General features: G+C 38.6%; 1 protein-coding gene across 2 annotated transcripts in view; it reads right to left on the bottom strand.

Annotated features, from left to right (window-relative positions):
• Nucleotides 1–4,073, bottom strand: part of PPA2 (inorganic pyrophosphatase 2) — a 111,491-nt gene extending 107,418 nt beyond the window's left edge. Inside the window, exon 1 of one of the 2 annotated variants that reach the window (XM_015138926.3) lies at nucleotides 3,908–4,073. In XM_015138926.3, the coding sequence (XP_014994412.1) occupies nucleotides 3,908–4,064 (157 nt within the window). In that variant the 5' untranslated portion in view covers nucleotides 4,065–4,073. Of the gene's footprint in view, nucleotides 1–3,355; nucleotides 3,877–3,907 lie in introns of those variants that run through there. The other variant, XM_028848657.2, reaches the window with a different exon arrangement.
• Between the last annotated feature and the right edge of the window lie 17,953 nt (nucleotides 4,074–22,026).

Here is a 22,026-nt window from a genome sequence, read left to right on the forward strand (position 1 = left end):
TGACGTAAAGAAAACTTACAGTAATTTCAACACAAGCACATGCTTACTGTAAGTGACAAAGCAAATTAATTTTAAAGAATGGCTTGGTTCATTTCCAGACTAAATAAAAGCAACTTGAATTATCCACAGCACTATTTCTCTCAGTAAACCAGTTGCCTGTCCCATAATAACAAAATTCCAAATTATAGAAAGCATAGCTTTTCCCTATCCTCGGAGAAAAGTTTGAAATCTAAAATAAAATTTCAAGTTATTAACAAAACAAAACAAAAACACCCAAGATATCAAAGGAATATATGCAGTGTTAGGTCTTTGGCTCAATATAAGTGAATCTAACTTCATTATGATTTCCCAGTTAATTCAAAAGACTGCAAGTACCCATTAAAACTTTAAGATCTAGGAAGCCGGGCAGAGTGGTGCATGCCTGTAGTCCCAGCTACCCAGGAGGCAGAGGTGAGAGTATCGTTTGAGCTGGGGAGGTCAAAGCTGCAGTGAGTCGTGAGTGCACAACAAACCAAACAAAAATAAATAAAATGAATAAACAACAGCAACAAAAACCCCTCTGAAACCTATAATTTAATAGGAACACTTTCAAAACAATCAATTCTATCCACATCCCTTATTTTCTCCCTTCACAGAATGTAACAATAAGATTTTAGTCTAATGCCTTAAAGTCAAAAGGGAAAAATAAATAACATTTATTAAATACCTATCATGTGTGAGACACTGATAATTATACACATAGTCTCATTTAACTGCCACAGCAATTCTATAAAATTACTAGTGCTTTCCCCATTTTATTTATGGAGAAACTGAGCTACCGGATGTCATCTGAGGTAAGGGATGCCATCTGGTGGTTAATTCAGTCGAGTGACTTGTCCAAGATGGTAGTCAGGACTACAACTTAAGTGGTTTGACTATTAGTCTAGAACTGTTACAGCACAGTTGCTTCTGGAAGTTGCAGAAATCATAACCCTGGTGTCACTAAGATGTTAACAAATGTTCTTAGAAATAAGTACTCTGTGGTTCAGGTTTCAGAGAAGTTACATCCGAATTTTCCAGAACTTCAATAGGCAAATTACTCTTCAAAAAAGCAATAAAATGGGACGTATTCTAATTTATTAAACCATGAAACCCTCTGTTTTAAAGAAAACCTAGTAATACACCATGGGATGCTTGTGTTCAACTAAGCAGTTCGGAAAATGATCATCTGGTCCAATCTCCTCATTCCGTGGTTTAAAACAATGAGATGCAGGGAGGTGAAGTGACAGCAAGATACTAACAGGGTCAGGGCTGGCACAAGGAGGCCTGATGATTCCCACCAGGATGCTCTTTCCCCTAATCATCCTGTCTCACTGTTTCTACAGAGCTTAACACCAATTTTTTTAAAGTATTACATGAATCACTTATTCTGATTTTACTGAATGACAGTAAAGAGAAACCATTTACAGACATGAAGCTGGAAAATGTTCTACCTCCCAATGCACTAGTATTTCAGAGACTTGGAATATATCTGGAAATGTGGAAAATGATTCCACTTCAGTAACAACGAATAATAATTTTAGGCCAAGTAGTACTACACTCATATTTGTCTTTGAAGTGAGACATTAGTCCACCCTAATACTGCATACAGACATACTGAGTAAAAAATATCCAATCTGTGACCATCTTTATAAAGGGTAATTTGTTCATTGTTTTCCCCTTACCCCATTCGCCCTAGAGTGGCTTCCTTTCACTTTGCCCTACCCCTTCTAGCAGGTAGTAAACGGTCCTGGCCAGTGATGCCATCTGGCGGTTCGTTCAGAAACTGTTTAACCAACACACTTTCCAATCAGGATCTCACCATCCGGACCCTCTCCAAAACCACACTCCCCTTTCTTCCAATTTTTGCCCATTTACTTTAGTAAAATCGGCTTTTCTTCTTTCCTGTGCTGTTTATCCAGCTGAATAAAAACGTATTTTATTTGTGGCACTCTAGTTACAGAAAAATCATGAGTTCTAAGTACATTTGAAGCTAAAGAAACAAACCGACGAGAAGAGGCCAACATAATCCCGAAAATGCCCCCATTCGACATCCTGTCCTAATAGAGACTGTTAGAATCTCCATTATTCATCCAGTGCCTTCAGGGAATACCAGTGCTGAGAAGAACCTTGAGGATCATCACTTCAAGGTCAAATGCTTCATTTTACGGCTGAAGAAACTGGCTCTGTGAAAAAGAATTGAAGTAACCACCCACCCAACAGCACACAGCGAGTTAATGGCAGAGCCAAGATTATGGCCTAGGACTCCCCATTCCAAATCCGGTACTGGGTCAACTACTCTGTGCGCGCCAGGCTTCTCAAGCCTGTTTTTGCTCAACCAGTGTATTTACTTTTTCCATAATTAATTATAGTAAAATTGTGAATCTCTGTACTATGCCTAACAGTGTCTAGCACATTTCATATTTATTGATTATTTGGGTATCTATTAATTACTGTACTTATTGCAAATCTAGAAGACTTGCAGCAGACAGACTTTTTTTTTTTTTTTTTTAATCTGCTTAAAAAGCGAACTGCCACTTTAAACATTGTTTCTATGACTATTCCCATTATTCATTATATGATAACCTTTTGGAACACAATCCATTCAGAAATTTGAGACTTCCTGTTCACCTGATTAGTCTTAACCAAAGACAGAAGAAAATATGTGGCACAGGGTGAAAACTGCAACCAATTTTGAAGAAAACAAATTCTAGTACTAGTTGCATTGTAATCACACTTTAGGCAAACTTGTCTTCTCTCCCACAAAATAATCCTCGACCCTAAACTCATGTAGGATAACTGCAAATCCTTCATAAATTACAAATATCTATAATGATTATAGTTACTAATAGTAATTTATATTTTAGACCCTGAGACTAATCACTTTACATATACAATGTCATGTAATTCTTGCAGCCCTATTTTACAGATGGAAAAAACAAGGCTTAGCAACTTAAACTCGTTCGGGGTCACAGAGTTAAGACCTGAAGAACTCGGAGGGCCTGCTTAGAAGTGAAAGCCTCCAGGGCCAGTGCTCCGAAAAGGGGAGCAATAATGCAAGGCCCACTTTGATACTACCACTCCAAGGCTCTGCAGTCAGTGGGGCGTGAAGGCAAGCGACCAAGATCACTATTTTCAGTTACATTTAACGTACACAGTGAAACAATGGGGTACACGGAAGACCTGGGTCCTTTCTCTGAGCTGGACAACCCAGGGACCCCCCCGCCCAAGTCGCTTAGCCCTCTGGGCTGTTCAACTTGGGGAGGAAAAGGGGCTGCCCCGGGGCCAACGAGGCTTTGGATGGTGGATCATATTCAGGGTGTAAACCTGTGCGTACCGAGTCAAGCTTCTGGGAAAGAACCTTCATCAGAGTCCCTCCAAAAAAGAAGACACGCTGGATTAGGCATCTGCAAAGTTCCGCCCGCCTCTCCGACGTCAGGGAGCTCCGGCAGTAGGCGCTTTCTTACGCCACTAGAAAGGCCGGCGTGTGGGCGGGCTCTGCCCTCCCTTCCTCACTAAATTGTGTGAACCCAGAACCGCGGCCTGGCCGGCTAATGGCTGCGGGCCGCCGCGGGGTGGCCGCTAGCACTCTGCCCACCCCTCGGGGAGGGCGGCTGGCAGGGCACAGGGCGCTGTGTACCCCCGGCCGGCAGCCCTGAGCCTCTGCGCTCGCTTTGCGGTCTTGATCCGCCGTCTCCTCGCTGTCAGTTCTCGTGACTCGGTGCGCGCTCCGGCGAGAAGGAAGGTTGCCTGGACCGCGCAGGTACCGCCGAGGGCCCCAAAAAGAGAGACAGGGGAGACCGCGCGGGGCGCCGCAAGTGTCCCCTATTCCATCCCCCACCCAGGTTTCTTCGGTGCGCCGCTCAGCGAACCTCCACGAGCTACTTACTGAAGAAGAGGCGATAATTCTGCGAGCAGGGCTGGCCGCGCTCCTCGGTGTGGTACAGGGCCATAGCACGGCGCGGCCCGGTCCCAGCACTGGTCCCCAACCGCAGGCACGCAGCGGCGGGGGCACCCGTGCGCAGCAGCCGCAGCAGCGCGCTCATGGCGTCAATGACGGTCCGGCTGTGCGCGCGGAGCTACCGGGGGGCCCGACCCGGCCGCGCGCCGGTGCCCCCTACCGTCCGGAGTCATCCCTCCCGCCCCGGCGCTTGGGCTGCGATCCTGGTGCCTGCCAGTGAATCTGGGCCACCAGCCAGTTGCGCGCACTGTGCCCTCAGCGAGGCCGCAGCTCAAAGACGAGTAAGACAAGACCCACCACCCCTGAAGCGCTCACTGCCACTTGTTAATTTATACATTTATTCATGCCTTCATTTATCCCGTCAAGATTTGCTATCATGATTTTTTATTACAGTGATGTAATATTGAGTGATTACTCTGTGCCAGGAACTGCTCTAGACCCCGTCCAATATAGGAGATGAGCGCACATGCACACAAAGACATCACTATAAGACAAAATGATCAGGCCACCACGTGAAAACGTGACGTTGACACCGACTTATAGAGCAAAAAAACCCTAAGTAGCTTACTCAAATGCCATCTTCTCCATGAGACCATTTCCCAACCCATAGAGATGATTTATCCTTTCCTTTTTTTGTTGTTGTTTTTGTTTTTTGTTTTTGAGACAGTCTCACACTGTTGCCTGGGCTGGAATGCAATGGCGCAATCTCGGCTCACTACAACCTCCGCCACCTGGGTTCAAGCGATTCTCCTGCCTCACCCTCCCGAGTAACTGGGATTATAGGCACGCGTCACCACGCCTGGCTAATTTTTGTATTTTTAGTAGAGACGGGGTTTCTCCACGTTGGTCAGGCTGGTCTCTAGCTCTTGACCTATGGTGATCCGCCTGCCTTGGCCTCCCAAAGTGCTGGGATTACAGGCGTGAACCACCACGCCCGGCTGGGAGAATGGATATTGTAGAACACCAGTACTCTGCCCCTATTGTAGAACACCAGTACTCTGCCCCAAGTGTCATTTTATTTTTTTCTAGTCCATCTTCTTTGGGACTATCATCATCTAGACCACTTTCCTACTGGGCAACCAGGTTCTTTCAGCATCTCCAATTATCGTGTGATCATTAAAATTTGAGAAACTGGTCTGCCCAGGTTCCAGAAAGGATCCCTAGGAGATGTTGTGACCAGCTACTTAGAGACTCTCTACTAAGATTATAGATACTAAAATGTTTTTGTCAACAGTGGTACCTTTGTAATGTGTCAACATGAATAGGCACAACTATAAGGCAAATGCTCCCATAAAAAGGAGAGAAAATCTCTTTTGTGCATATATCACACGGTTGTATAATTTTATTGTTTCTTTATGTTGGAAAAAAAAGCTTAATTTTTCTATTAACTTTTGAGGATTAGATATTTGAATAAGACAAATTCCTATGGAGGCAGGGTTGTGGGCTAATTTCTAATGATCTATGGATACTTAAAAGTATCCAGGCTGGGCATGGTGGCTCATGCTTGTAATCCTAGCACTTTGGGAGGCCAAGGTGGGAGGATCACTTGAGCCCAGGAGTTTGAGACCAGCAGCCTGGGCAACATGGTAAAACCCATCTCCACAAAAAATACAAAAATTGGCCAGGCGGGTGGCACACGCCTGTTGTTCCAGCTACTTGGGAGGCTGAGATGGGAGGATGGTTTGAGTCTGAGAGAGGCAGGTTGCAGTGAAGCCAAAATCAGCCACTGCACTCCAGCTTTGGCAACAGAGCCACACCCTGTTTAAAAATAAATAAATAAAAAGTTTTCTATTGAGATAATCCAGCATAAAGTTCCAAGGTCCCTCTTGCTAATAGCTTTTCTTAACTCTGGCAACATATTTAATTAGTAACTGATGACAAGTTATATGCATCCTGATTTGAAGAAACCAACAAAGATACTAAACATTTCTGAATATAAATGTTTACTTAAAATGAAATCTTGACACTAACTTGTTATTTTGTAAATTACACTGTAAAATGTTACCAAGTTATCATGCATTCAGGAAAGGAAACCCTGACTTTTGTTAAGTAGGTTTACATTTATTTTTAATCACTTAAATTTCCATCTTTCATTCTCTATTGAAATATTTGAGAATCAAAATTAAAAATGCATAATATAAATGATAGGAAATAATAAGTATCAGGTTAGCTTTTACAACTTTTAAAAAATACTCTGAGGGTAATGTTTATTACATAATATTTAATTATGTACTTATTCAAATTTAGACGTTTGGAGTCTAACACACTGGATTTCCATTATTGACAACTCCTGTTGTCATCATGTAGCAAGTACAAGTCTTAGTCCCAGGAGTTTACAAGTTGGAGAGTAAAGACAAATACACAGAAAATCATGAAGTAACATTTCCAGAGTTTATGAAATATCAAACCACCAGAGATTCATCAACACAGAATTGAAACTGGTGGCTCAGGAAAACTATAACTAATATGTAGGAAAGACCAAAATATAAAATATGAGTTATGGTGTCCAGGTATTGACAGTATCTCAGGTACCAAGCGGCAAGGACCCAGACAGTAGTTCTGGCAATAGAAATAGAAAGGAATGTTGAATTTGGAAGAAATGACCAAATTTGATATCTCACTGGAAGTTGTAAAATGAGGATGGAAGAGTTTAAAAAATTATACATAATAAATAACCAAGAGATATGTGGTGTTATTTTCAGATATATGTTAATAAAAATGAGAGAGAAATTTTGACACTAAGATGGTAAACGTAGCTTGGGACATGTTGAGTTTGAAACAATGCAGAGTTCCTGCTGGAGATGAAACTATTTTCACCACTGGAATTCTCTGACTAGTAGACTCTGAGATTGAATTTCATATTCATGTGCAGTGTTTATTAGGTTGCACACCTGTAATCAGTATGTGAAGATGAAGCTAAGAAAGCAAGATAGAGCTGAGAGAGAAGTCGAGCTGTGGTGCAAGCCCAATAGCCTCAGCCAACCTCATAGAATACTCTGGAGTTTAAAAGGCTAGTTACAGTTGTCCAATGGAGAGCACAAATTGATGGGCCTTTATAACCTCAATGATTGGATGGATATAAGCTGACCTCAGAAAGGACATGATTTGGACAAGGCAGCTATGGCCATCCCTGAAGAAGCTCACAGATAAATGCTATGTGCTGCCTGTACTCCCAACAGTTCAGCAAAAATTCATTAAGCCACGTCACATCACAGTGACTACCACAACTGTGAAACTGCAGTAAAGGTAATAGTTGGAACTAGAGAAAAATTACATAATTAGTGAATTCCAGTTCTGTTTCTGCTTTTAGCATTGGTAAGCATAACACAAAATCTACCATGGTTATGGTTATTGTTTTTTGCAATACTAGATTATCCTAATAGAAAATAAAATAATTTTGAAATTGTGGAGTACTCATTTATGTGTTTACTTTTATAAAAGCAGTAAATGTCCCTAAAATGAATTATTATTATTACCTACATGATAAATAAGCAAATTAAGAAATCTGCTAATTGCTCATCTTTGCTCGCAATAGCTAGCTTGTGGGGGGAAAGAAATAGAGCAGTAGGCAATAAAAGTAATGAGAATTTTAAAACAATTTTGAATATTTTCTAATTAATCAGTTCAGAGACACAGAGATTGATATTTCACTAGCCTTTGGAAGACTTTAACCACAAGGGAGACTTTAAAAATAATTTTCATGTTACCAAACATTTAAAATATTTGTCAAATTACAAGATTTCAAAAATATTTCAGAATGTTACAGAATGTTACCTAAAGTTCATGTTCATCTGATATTCATCAACCACATTTTTTTCCTAATAAATCATGTCACAGTTCTATGCCATTTCTCATTTAAATACTGGCAATTATCTACTGATACAATTATTTTCACAATACAACAAAACTACAAGAGCTTGACTAACTTTAGGCCTTAAAATGTATATAGGGGTGTGTGTGTGTATATGTGTGTGTGTGTGTGTGTGTGTTTATTGCTGTAGTTAATTTATTTTTTTTAGTAAAACAATGATGCTTCAAGATGAGAAAACATGTCATAGACTGAAAGAAAATGTTTGCAAAATATGTGTCTGATAAGGGACTGTTATCAAAATATACAAAGAACTGTTAAAACTCAAGAAAAAGAAAACTACCCAATTTAAAAAATGGGCAAAAAGTCATCAACAGTGGACTGTACAAAGAAAGTATAGCACAGCTACACTATGGAATACTATGCAGCCATAAAAAAGAAGGAAATCGTGTACTTTGCAGCAACACAGATGGAAGCCATTATCCTAAATGAATTAATGCAGGAACAAAAAAAAATACTGCATGTTCTCATAAGTGAGAGCTAAACATTGAGCACACATGGGACACAGAGAAGGGAATAACAGACATTAGTGCCTCTTTGAGAGTGGAGAGTGGGTGGGAGGGTGAGGCCAATAAACTACCTATCAGGCATTATTTCCTGGGTGATTAAATAATTTGTACACAAATCCCCATCTCACACACACACACACACACACACACACACACACACAGTTTTAATTAGTGACTGCCAAAATTTGGGGCAAACAGGATGTCCTTCAGTAGGTGAATGGATAAACTATGGTACATTCAGACAATGAAATATTATTCGGCACTAAAAAGTGAGCTATTAAGCCATGAAAAGACATTAATAAACCTTAAATTTACATTACTAAGTGAAGAAAACCAATCTAAAAGGCTACATACTGTATGATTCCAGCTGTATGATATTCCGGAAAAGGTTTAAGTGTGGAGACTGTAGAAGCATCGGTGGTTTCCAGGGGTTAGAGAAGAGTGAGGGATGGATAGATGGAAGCCAGGGAATTTTTAGCGCAGTGAAACTGCTCTGTATGATACTCTATGTGTGGATATATGTTATTATACATTTGTCCAAATCCACAGAATGCAGAATACCAAGAATGAAACCTAATGTAAACTAAGGAATTTAAGTAATAATGAGTTGTCAATGTAGGTTTGATTGTAATAAACGTAGTGCTCTGGTGGAGGATGTTGATAGTAGGGGATGGTGAGGAGATGTGTAGGGTAGGGAGAATAAAGGAAATCTCTGTACCTTCTGTGAAATTTTTTTGTGAACCTAAAACTGCTCTAAAAAGTAAAGCCTATTTAAAAACAACAATAATAAAAACAAACTATTATAGGAAATGGCTTGCATTCAGAAACTATGAACCAATATGTAGTATTGATAATTTGATATAGAAAAGTTTTCTATTTCTTTTCTCTCGTATTTTCCATAAACATATTTTCTTTTCATCTAATGAAAATCATTGTTCTATTTTAACTTCCTATCTGGCTGTCAGAGTGGCATTAGGACCTTTACATGTCCCATTTATAACAGGCATCTGTTCTTAACCTGAATTGCCATTGCTCGAGCATCAGTACACACTGCCTCTTCTGCAGTCATCTGAAAAATCATTAATCATTTTATGTTAAATGGAACTAGGCTCCCCTGAGGGCCTTCTATGGATGGTTTTACTCTTTCAGAGATTCTAACGTACAGTTCTTTATTATTATTGAGAAAACTTTGTATAATTTTATTTTTAAGCAAATGCCCTTTCTAATTTTCATTTTGTAGACTTTTACCTGTCTCTTTCACCATTCCCACCTCTACTAACTTAATGAACAAAGCTTAAAATCTCAAAGGCCCTTTTATGAAAAGTTTCTGAACACCTAATTTGAAATGTCAAAATTCTCTTTTCAACATAGGCAACTATTAAATTGCAGCTAATTTTAGCTCCCAATTTCAAGGCCACTTAATATAAATAGGCTGAGTTTCTGAATGAGGCAGTGGTTCACTAGTAATCATTTTCTTATGTTTCTTAGATCTCATATATTTCTGACAGATCCATACCTGTGTGATAATTTAGCAGGGTGTCTTTGGTGAAAGCTCTTTAAAAGACTGCTCAAGTCAAATATTGGAACATAGTTCTAGGTACCTTAAATGAAGAAAATACATATTTGGTATAGTGAAAAAGAGATTTATAATGGGCCTGATGCCTCTGACCACCTGAAAGAGAGCAAAGGATAGGTCTCTGAAACTCAATTTTGGTGGTTCAGACTTAAAAATGCCTAATAGCAAACAGTGAATTTTGTTTTATTTTTGGAAGTGACATTGTTTCAAGTTGTTTTCCTGACTTTCCACTATTAGAAGAGTCCCTGAGAACAAATACATTTGTTTTAAAGCAATTCTTAATTAGCAGCTTAGAGGAGGATGCTGTGAGCTGCCAACTCTATAATTCTTTCAAAAGTCAGAACAAGCCAGGACCTAGGATGAGGCCAGGAACAAGGCTGGAGAAAGCAAATTGGAGAGCTGATATGTTCTTGTAGGTCTGTTCCTAAACCCAGAAGCCTTAATAACTAAGACTCAGATGACTAAATATCTTATTCTACTATTTCGCTCACCAAAAAGTGACAAGAGGACAAATATCAAGATAATTCTTTGAAGAGTTTATGTCCATCTGGAGGGAGGGAACAAAAAACCTTGTCACAGCATTTTATTTTGATTTGAAGCCAGCTTGTCTGGTGAAGCTGAATGATAGGTATTTGGGAAGTGAGACTTTGAGAAAGGAACAGAAAAGCTTACAATGGATTCTAGGGAAGTTTTACTGTATATGGCAAAATGTAGCTCTTTTCTAACTCCCTTTGAAGTCTACAGAGCCTTCAATATTACTCATTAGTGCTTTTGGAGTTAGTCTTGTGTTTTCAGGAAGATGTAATATACTGAGACTGGCCTCCATGTGGTTCAGATACATGAGGGTTACATGCACATTTAAACAATCACCCATATACTGTATGGGTAAATACAGAATTTGCATTTAATTTTAAGAAATAAGCATAAATCTTCAGAGAAATTTAAGATTCAAGGAGTGTCATTGGGTCAGAGGTTCTCAAGGGGGCAGTACTGCCCCCAAAAAGGCATTTTTGGAAATTGTCAGGGTGTTTCTGATGCCACAATGATTGAGGAGCATTATTTCTATTTAGTATGTAGGGACCAGGGATGCAGCACACCCTGTAACACTCAAAAGACAGCTCTACACAAGAAAGAGTTGTGTGTGCACATTGCTCTCAGATGTCACATCAGAAATTTGTGTAGGTGAAAGAAGCCTGTTTTTTAAAATTATGTATCTAAGCCTAAAAACTGTCATTTTGCAAATAAATACCAAGTTGTTTTTTGCATTGTTTTCATATGTGCATGCTATTCGAGTCACTAATACTACACACTATCAATCTGCATTTATATCTGTCAGTTCCTAGTGGTTGTACATCGAGATGTAAACATAAGATTGCTTTATATGTCTTTATATGTCTATTATTCTCCATCATACCTTCTTATATTTTTTGTAACAGTACTATTTCAGTTTTTAATCATATCAATAGAGTTATGTGATTATTTAATGTCTGAATCCTTTACTAGATTCTAATCACCAGAAGGGCGATAAGTTTCCCATTTTTTTTTAATCATTCTATATCAGTCACTACCATTCCCCCTGACACGGTACATACTTAGTGAAGATTAGTCAAATGAATGAAGGGTTGAGTAAAAGAGGGAGGGAAAACAAGAATCTTCTTTCTAAAAACATAATTTTTTTTTTTTTTTTGAGACGGAGTCTCGCTGTTTTGTTTTTGTTTTTGTTTTTGTTTTTGAGATGGAGTCTCGCTCTGTCGCCCACTGTGTCGCCCAGGCTGGATGGAGCGCAGTGACACGATCTCGGCTCACTGCAAGCTCCGCCTCCCGGCTTCATGCCATTTTCCTGCCTCAGCCTCCGGATTAGCTGGGACTACAGGCGCCCGCCATAACGCCCAGCTATTTTTTTTTTTTTTTTTTTTTTTTTTTTGTATTTTTAGTAGAAACAGAGTTTCACCGTGTTAACCAGGATGGTCTCGATCTCCTGACTTTGTGATCCGCCCGCCTTGGCCTCCCAAAGTGCTGAGATTACAGGCGTGAGCCACCGCGCCCAGCCCTAAAAACATAATTTTAAAACAAAAAAGACTTCTCAGCCAGGCACAGTGGCTCACGCCTGTAATCCTAGCACTTTGGGATTACCTGTCTTGGTGGTGTGTGCCTGTAGTCCCAGCTACCTAGGAGGCTGAGGTGAGAGAATCACTTGACCCCAGCAGGCAGAGATTGCAGTGAGCTGAGATGGTACCATTGCATGCCAGCCTGGGTGACAGAGTGAGACCCTGTCTCAAAAAAAGAAAGGAAAAGGAAAAGGAAAACAAAAACTTCTCAGCTGCTGAGCTCCTAACCCTTCTCATCACATGCATCATCAACCAAAATTATGAACCATTCTACATTATTTTTGGGGGGGCTGAAGTTCTTTTTTGGTGTGGGCATGAGTTCTAATATAAATAAAACCTTTTCATAATTTCTTGCAACGAATTACATAAGATTTATTTTAAGGAATTGCTTTTGGAACCCAAGGTTCTTTTGAATCCAGTTTGAGATCTATTATTCCATGTAATTAGAATATGTATAAAAGAGAAAAAAATAGAAGTTCTACAGTTAAACCATTTAAAAACAAAATTAATTCCCACTGCTGAAGGCTTAAAGGGGAAATCTAGAAAATGGGCAGAGAAAATGGGTTGTATCACTAGATTTTGTTCAGGACCTATTTTTACCAATTTAGTAGCTCAACCCTGGAATTGGAGTAGAGTATTACCATGATTATTATATTTATAATATTACAAGGGACTTATAAGGTATCATTTGGAGCTGAAATTTCTCATAATTATTTTAGCCTAGAAGTAGTAATACTACTTAATCAAGTAAAACATTCTGGTTTTTTTCATGCCATTTAACAATGTATAGTTAAATCACATGTGATTCTTCTATGACAGATAAATTTTATGTCTAATTTAATCAATATCTAGAAAGACTAAAAGCTTAAGACCAAATATATTCTTCATGTCATTTGGACTTAGTTAAAATCAACTTAATTGTATTCTTTCCTATTTCCAAGGAATATATGGGCCTCAGGACATGAGCTTAATTTCACATAGAAAAAATCAATCAGAAAAGAAAATTCTACATGCCAACCACTCCTTTTTTTTTAGACAAGGGGGAATAAAATTAATTTCTCATTTTTCAACCAATTAAGTTTCTATTCTCTAAGTCAGTCTGTTTCTTGGACCATTTGTTTCATTGAAATTTGGATCAAAATTTATTTTAAAATAAGGAGGAAAAACGTATTTAGATAAGAAATAAAGGATAGTGCTCACTTGGGCATCACATATACTAAAACCGGAAAGAAGTAAAGGATAGATCTCTTATCTTCTCTTTAATCATGACAGTCTTAAAGGGGAATCCAATGCACCAACATAGTTGCTTTTTGTTTTGTTTCGTTTGCATCATCCTGCATTACTCTCCTATTTAGCTCTGCTTAACCACTTCTGCCAAGGTATTCCAAAGGGCAAAGGAGAAAGACTGTATGCCGCTTCTGTTTGCTAGGTGTTTGCAATTCTGAGGCAGAGTTTAGGGGGGTCAGTGAACCTGGATTTTATTTAAAGGATTACATTTTTATTTTCATTAACTTCTAACTAAAACGTAGCATTTATGAATGCAGGCAACAAACCCTGTAGCAGTGTTAATATTATAGTGCCTATGATTCGTGCCTCCAACAGAAATGGCATATAATTGTTATATCACTTTCTGGATGTTGCAGATGACTCTATCATTTACACCCATCACTACTTCAAAATTATGGTAGTTATATCTGCTGCTAGATCTAGTTATTTAGGTCTTCAGTGAAGAAGCATGTTATTAGATCACAAAATTATTTTCTAAAATATTTTTGTAAATATAAAATCAATATCATGAGTTTCTTCTTTATATATTTAATGGATTTACAAATGGTATTTTGAGAAGGGTTTCATAGGCCTAATAAGGCTGCCCATGGGATGCATGAAACAAAAGCCATTAAGAACCATAAAGCAGTTATTTTCAACCTTATTAGACCTAACTTTCTCCTCTTTAAAAAATTGAGGTGAAATTCACATCACATACAATGAAGTATTTTAGAGTGTACTATTTAGTGGCGTTTAGCATAGTCACAATATTGTACAACTGTCACTTCCTTCTAGTTTCAAAACATTTTCATCATCACAGAAGAATACCTCATATCCTCTAAGTAATAACTTCCTGTTCCCCCCTGCCACCCGCTGACATCCATTAATCAGCTTTCTATCTCTATGGATTTGCTTATTTTGGATATGTCACAGGAGAGGAATCATATGATATGTGGCTTTTTGTGTCTGGTGTCTTTCACTTAGCATAATACTTTTGGTGTCCATCCACATTCTAGAATATATCAAATCTTCATTCCTTTTTATGGCTGAATAGTATTTCATTGTGTATCATTGTACATTACAATTTGTTTATCGTACTCAACAATAAAAAGGCAACCTATAGAACAGGAGAAAATTTTTGCAACCTAGTCATCTGACAAATGGTTAATATCCAGAATCTACAAAGAACTTAAATTTACAGGAAAAAAACAAACAACCCCATCAAAAAGCAGGTGAAGGATATGAACAGACACTTCTCAAAAGAAGACACTTATGCGACCAACAAACATATGAGAACAGACACTTCTCAAAAGAAGACATTTATGCAGTCAAAAAACATTTTAAAAAGCTCGTCATCACTGGTCATTAGAGAAATGCAAGTCAAAACCACAGTGAGGTGCCATCTCATGCCAGTTAGAATGGCAATCATTAAAAAGTCAGGAAACAACAGATGCTGGAGAGGATATGGAGAAATAGGAAAGCTTTTGCACTATTGGTGGGATTGTAAATTAGTTCAACCATTGTGGAAGACAGTGTGGTGGTTTCTCAAGGATGTAGAACGAGAAATACCATTTGACCCAGCAATCCTATTACTGGGTGTACACAAAAAGGATTATAAATCATTCTACTATAAAGACACATGCACACGTATGTTTATTGCAGCACTGTTCACAATAGCAAAGACTTGGAACCAACCCTAATGCCCATCAATGATAGACGGGATAAAGAAAATGTGGCACATATACACCATGGAATACCATGCAGCCATAAAAAAGGATGAGTTCATGTCCTTTGAAGGGACATGGATGAAGCTGGAAACCATCATGCTCAGCAAACTAACACAGGAACAGAAAACTAAACACCACATGTTCTCACTCATAAGTGGGAGTTGAACAATGAGAACACATGGACACAGGGAGGGGAACATCACACACTGGGGCCTGTCAGGGATGGGGGGACTAGGGGAGCGATAGCATTAGCAGAAATACCTAATATAGATGATGGGTTGATGCGTGCACCAAACCACCATGGCACGTGCATACCTATGTAACAAATCTGCACATTCTGCACGTGTATCCCAGAACTTAAAGTAAAAAAAAAAAAGAAAAAAAAAAGACAATATAAATGTTTAAATGAACAATGGATTTAAGTAGACATTTCTCCAAAAATATATACAAATGGTCAACAAACACATAAACAGATATTAACTTCATTGGTCATTAAGGAAATACAAATCAAAAGAAGATACCAAAACAAAACAGCAACAACAACTAATGAGGTACCACTGCACGGTCACTAGGATGGCTACAATAATTAAAAACAAATAAAAAATAGGCATGGAGAAACAGAAACTCTCGTGCATTGCTGGTGGGGATATAAATGCTGCAGCTGCTCTGGACAATGGTTTGGTGGTTCCTGAAAAAGCTAAACATAGAATTGTCATATGACCCAGCAATTCCTCTTCCAGGTATAGACCACAGAGAAATGAAAACATATAACATATATCCACACAGAAACTTGTATATATCAATGGTTATAGCAGCATTATTCCTAATACCCAAAAGAAGGAAACAACCTAAGTGTCTATCAACAAATGAATGGATAAATAAAACTCCATTTTAATAGAAAATATTTTGTAACTTTTTTTATTCATCCAAAATGAAACTGATAGATAATAAAACCTATTACACTCAAAATCTTCAAAAAATCAACATAATGCCTATTAAAGAAGGCATAAAAAAATTGTAATAAAACTGTATGTATCAAATAAAACTATATGTTCAATATGCAGATGTGCAAGCACCAGTCATATGGGGGCAGTTAAAATAATCCAGGGAAGAGATCTTACTTTGTGGACATCTCATGATGTAAATGGCATACTCACTGCTAAAGGAGACTTGTGGCTGCCAGACAAACTTTTGCTTAAATATCAGGCTCTATTAATTGAAGGTCCAGTGCTGCAAATGCACACTTGTGCAACTCTTACTCTTCCAGACAATGAAGAAAAGATAGAACGTAACTGTCAACAGGTGATTGCTCAAACCTACACCATGTGAAGGGACCTTCTAGAAGTTCCCTTGACTGATCCTGACCTCAACTTGTATACTGATGGAAGTTCCTTTGTAGAAAAAGGACTTCGAAAGGTGGGGTATGCAGTGGTCAGTGATAATGGAATACTTGAAAGTAATCTCCTCACTCCAGGAACTAGCGCTCAGCAGGCAGAACTAATAGCCCTCACTCGGGCACCGAAATTGGGAGAAGAAAAAAGGGTAAATATATATACAGACTCTAAGTATGCTTACCCAGTCCTCTATGCCCACGCAGCAATATGGAGAGAAAGGGAATTCCTAACTTCCGAGGGAACACTATCAAACATCAGGAAACCATTAGGAGATTATTATTGGCTGTACAGAAACCTAAAGAGGTGGCAGTCTTACACTGCCGGGATCATCAGAAGGGAAAAGAAAGGGAAATAGAAGGGAACCGCCTAGCGGATATTGAAGCCAAAAGAGCTGCAAGGCAGGACCCTCCATTAGAAATGTTTATAGAAGGACCCCTAATATGAGGTAATCCCCTCCAGGAAACCAAGCCCCAGTACTCAGCAGGAGAAATCGAACGGGGAACCTCACGAGTACATAGCTTCCTCCCTTCAGGATGGCTAGCCACTGAAGAAGGAAAAATACTTTTGCCTGCAGCTAACCAATGGAAATTACTTAAAACACTTCACCAAACCTTTCACTTAGGCAGTGATAGCACGCATCAGATGGCCAAATTATTATTTACTGGACCAGGCCTTTTCAAAACTATCAAGAAGATAGTCAGGGCCTGTGAAGTATGCCAAATAAATAATCCCCTGCACTTCAGGCCGTACATTTCAATCCCGTATCTTTAACCTCCTTGTTAAGTTTGTCTCTTCCAGAATCGAAACTGTAAAACTACAAATGGTTCTTCAAATGGAGCCCCAGATGCAGTCCATGACTAAAATCTACCACGGACCCCTAGACCGTCCTGCCAGCCCATGCTCTGATGTTGATGACATTAAAGGCAACGCTCTGGAGGAAATCTCACCTGCATGACCCCTACTATGTCCCAATTCAGCCAGAAGCAGTTAGAGCAGTTGTCAGCCAACCTCCCCAACAGCACTTGGGTTTTCCTGTTGAGAAGGGAGACTGAGACACAGGACTAGCTGAATTTCTAGGCCGACTAAGAATCCCTAAGCCTAGCTGGGAAGGTGAGTGCATCCACCTTTAAACACGGGGCTTGTAACTTAGCTCACACCAGACCAATCAAGTAGTAAAGAGGGCTCACTGAAATGCTAATTAGGCAAAAACAGGATATAAAGAAATAGCCAATCATTATTGCCTGAGAGTACAGGGGGAGGAACAATGATCAGGGATATAAACCCAGGCATTCGAGCGGGCAAGTGCTACCCCCTTTGGGTCCCCTCCCTTTGTATGGGAGCTCTGTTTTCACTCTATTAAATCTTGCAACTGGAAAAAAAAAAAAAAAAAAAAAAAAAAAAAAAAAAAAAACCTTTAGATGGTCTGTAGGTCTTCCAGCAAAAGTGATGTCTTCCATTATAACTATTTTCCGATAGCCCCATGTGAACAATCTCTTTTTTTTTTTTTATCAGCTTAACACATTCTTTAAGAATCACCACCACCTTGACCACCCCTCCCCTCAGAAACATTTAGAATGAAAGCAAGAGAGAGGAGGGAGAGGACAAAAAAAAAAGAAAGAAGGAAAGAAAATGAAAAGAAAAACAGTCCAGTTGGATGGATCCTAGTGAGTAATGAAGGAAAGTAGTAGACAAATAATATGGAGATTTATGGGGCTTATTTAAGCATGTTGGAAGATATCCTATATGTTATGGTAATCCAGTAAGGGGTTTTAAGCAGGTAGAGCCATGATTCAGCCAGGGATCCCTACCTGGTTGGAATGTGGCCAATGAATTGAAAGGGTGCAAGTGTGGAATCCAGGGGTCTGTTTAGGAGGCCATTAGAATAATCCAAACAGGACACAAGAAGGATATTGGGGGTGATGTGATAGAAACAGACTGCTCTTCTGCAGTCATAGAGTCAATGGGAAAGATACAGAAGCTGAGATTCCCAGGGTGGAACAGAAAGAATAAATTCAGCACAGAAGAAGTTAGAAGACTCTAATACGAAGAAGGACAAAGAGGACTGGGCATGGAGATGAGGAAAGGAATTAAGAAGAACTGTGAAGCTGAGAAAGAATGAGTTAAAGGGAAAAATGGAAATAAAGTTAGAAAGATGGGTGGAACTGTAATTTGGAGGCCTTAAAACAGTAGTGGTTTATATCTTTGAGCACCAAGTACGAAAAAACTGAAATGTTTGTGTACTTTTAAAAAAATAAATAAATAAAGTTTTATATTTTTAAAACTTTTTATTAGAAAAACCAATATTTGTCTCTCAGTTAAACAGGTTATTTCCCTCTTCTTGAAGAATTTCACTTTTGTTTTAAAATATCAAAATCATATAACTCATCTGCTCAATGATGTCTGGTGAGATGCAGCAGATTTTGTAGTTGAGAAAGACACTTCTGCAACCAGTCTGTTGTGTCTCTATTGACTTAGTTTCTAAGCTACTTAATTATAAAATACAATTTTTTCCTGGAGACACATAATATTGTGTTCTCTATGATAAGAGATTTTCCTGTTGCACATGAGATAAATAGCAATACTTCTAACACAAAGAAGTGTGCCTTAATTAACATACCTTGAATTAAAGGCCTTTCATGGCAGTAACCATATTGGAGTTTAAATTTTATGAAAAAAATGACTTCCCTTAGCCCCATTCCTGGTCTTAGGTTAGAAACTGCCCAAGGAGAGGTCTCCCAGAGCATGGGATCTGCACTTCTTGGTATGTTTTATTCATGCTATAGAAGTTAGCTTCCTTTATCTGGGAGGTTTCTGGCTTTTGCTTTAGCCAGCCCTAACCAGTTGTGAGGTGAATGCCATGAATAGATTCTCCTTATCTGCCAGAGAAGCCAGCAGCTCAGTTAGCAATAGCTGTGGTCTTGCACTGCCTAGGACAGTTTGGCTCCATCTGAAGGGGGCACAGGAGAGTGCGTAACTGAAATTAAACGGAGGCCTTGCTCACAAAGTGAAGTCACTCAAGGATCTCCAGTAGCTGTCACTACCTTTCAGTTTTAGAAGAAAGGGGGTGGGTATCCAATGGTCTTCAGTGATCCTTTTAGGACAGTATGAAATCAGCTAGAATGTTAATCCAATGCATAATCCTAGTATATACACTTATAAAAGCTCTGACCTAATTCTAGTATGTATACTTATAAAATATATCTACCCTGTTACGCCATATACAATGTATGTAGAATATTATTTATTGTACATTATTTTATTTTTACATTTTCTCTTTAGTTTTTAATCTAAACTTTACTCCAAGTGTAAATAATATCAAAATTACCTAACCAGTCTGCTCAGACTCTTTTTGGCTGGCTTTGATATCACTGTGTCATCTACAAACAGATAGATGAGACTTCCCTAGAGAAAACAAGCTACAGTCATGCACTACTTAACAATAGGGATATGTTCTGAGAAATGCATCAGTAGATGGTTTTGTCATTGTGTGAATGTACTCACACAAACATAGATGGTATAGCATACTACACACCTAGGCTATATGGTGTAGCCTATTGTTCCTAGGCTACAAAGCTTTATAGCATGTTATTACTACTGTACTGAATACTGTAGGCTAATGTAACACAATGGTAAGTATTTGTGTATCTAAACACATCTAAATATACAAAAAGTTACAATAAAAATACCATATTATCTTATGAGATCACCATTGTATATGTGTTCTGTCACTGACACAAAAGTCTTTATATGGTGCATGACTATACTAGCATATGCCTTTAACCGACTAATCTCTTGGTACTAATTTTTCAGTTATCAGCATGTTCTTTGTTAGAGGCACTTTGCTGTTTCTTATTTTTTGTTTTAGTGACTAAGTTTTTTTTTTAAGTAAAAGTTCAAATAACTTTAAAATAACTTCCCATTCACTATCTCCAAGATTTAAAAAATATGTATTTGTATATGTATAAGTAAAAAATAATATGAAAAAAACTTAATCTAAAGAAAAAGGATATAGAAGTGACTAAACTAAGATGCTTTTCTTGTAACTTCTGGAAAACTATAGCTAGTCCTTAGCTGTAATTATAATTATTTTATCTAATTCCTCGCTTTTAAAATTACTACTATTAACTGATCACTAGTAATATTTAAATTTCTCCATCCTAGAAATGAAGCTTGACTCTTTCCTCAGACGCTAGATAAGAGAGCTTATGATGAAACTTTCAATCCCATTTTTAAACAGATAATTAAATGAGCATTTATCTCTTCATTTGCAGCAATCGTACATTTATATCAATTACTTTGCCTTTGCTTAAAACATTTTAGGTAGTCTTTTCTCGGAAATGTCTTCCAGACTAAGTTATCAGCCACTTTAAAAATGTCAGTCTTATCATCTCATAATGCTATTTCATTTTAGGCCCAAAAATGTTAATACCCAATGTAATCATATATCTTTTCCCTGCTCATATCTCTAAATGACTTTCAGCTTTTTTCAGAAACCAAATTGTTTAGAAGACAAAAATTTGTCATCATTGAGCATATTCCAAAAAGAATGCCTTAGGCTCTGGAAAAAAATACAAGTACCCATAGATGTTTGCCCTTTCAAATGTTCAAAATATCTTCAATTCTCTCATCTCATTTATTCTTCAAGACCTTTCTTAGGTACTATTAGTCTCATATAGGGGAATAAACTGAGGCCTGAAGTTACTCATTTATTCATTCATTTGATGAATACTTATGTAATGCCTGCTGGGGGCCAACACTGGCAGATCAGATATGTCCAAAGTTACATAGCTAGCAACTGGTAAACCAAGACTAGAACGCAGGTCCAATTTTTTGCCCTACCATACTGCCTATAGCAGATTATATATTCCAAAAGGCAAAAGCAGCCACCAATATTTCTTATTCCACATGCTCTAGAAGTTTGCCACTCCTCTCTCAAGAGGTAGGCCTGGTGTGGTGGCTCACACCAGTAATCCCAGCACTTTAGGAGGCTGAGGCGGGCAGATCACCTGAGGTCAGGAGTTTGAGACAAGCTTGGCCAACATGTTGAAACCCCATCTCCACTAAAAATACAAAATTTAGCCAGTCATGGTGGCACATGCCTGTGGTCCCAGCTACTCAGGAGGCCAAGGCACGAGAATCACTTGAACCCAGGAAGTGAAGGTTGCAGTGAGCTGAGATTGTGCCCTTGAACTCCAGCCTGAGTGACAGAGTTAAAAAAAAAAAAAAAAAAAAGAGGTGAAGCTTAAATTCTTCTCCTTTTTAACCTAAATAGGCTGTGACTTGCTTGTAATTAAGAGAATGCAGTGATAGAGTGATGCAATATAACTTCTGAGGTCTGCCTTATGAACTAGAATCCCTGCTCTTAAAACCTTAAAGCCTTGCTCTCAAAGTAAGCAGGTTTTGTGCCTTGAGGCTGCCATGCTGCGAAGAAGTCCAGACTAACCCATGGGGAGATACCACATGGTAACACCATGAGAGCAAGATACACAGCCAGTCCCCATCCATGTCAATGTCTCCTCTGTTCCAAACCCCACCCTCATCTGATGGCAACTGCATGAAAAACCCTGAGCCTGAACTTTCCAGGTGGAAATCTACAGCA

Source organism: Macaca mulatta, chromosome 5, assembly GCF_049350105.2.
Source record: "Macaca mulatta isolate MMU2019108-1 chromosome 5, T2T-MMU8v2.0, whole genome shotgun sequence".
Lineage (NCBI taxonomy): Eukaryota > Metazoa > Chordata > Mammalia > Primates > Cercopithecidae > Macaca > Macaca mulatta.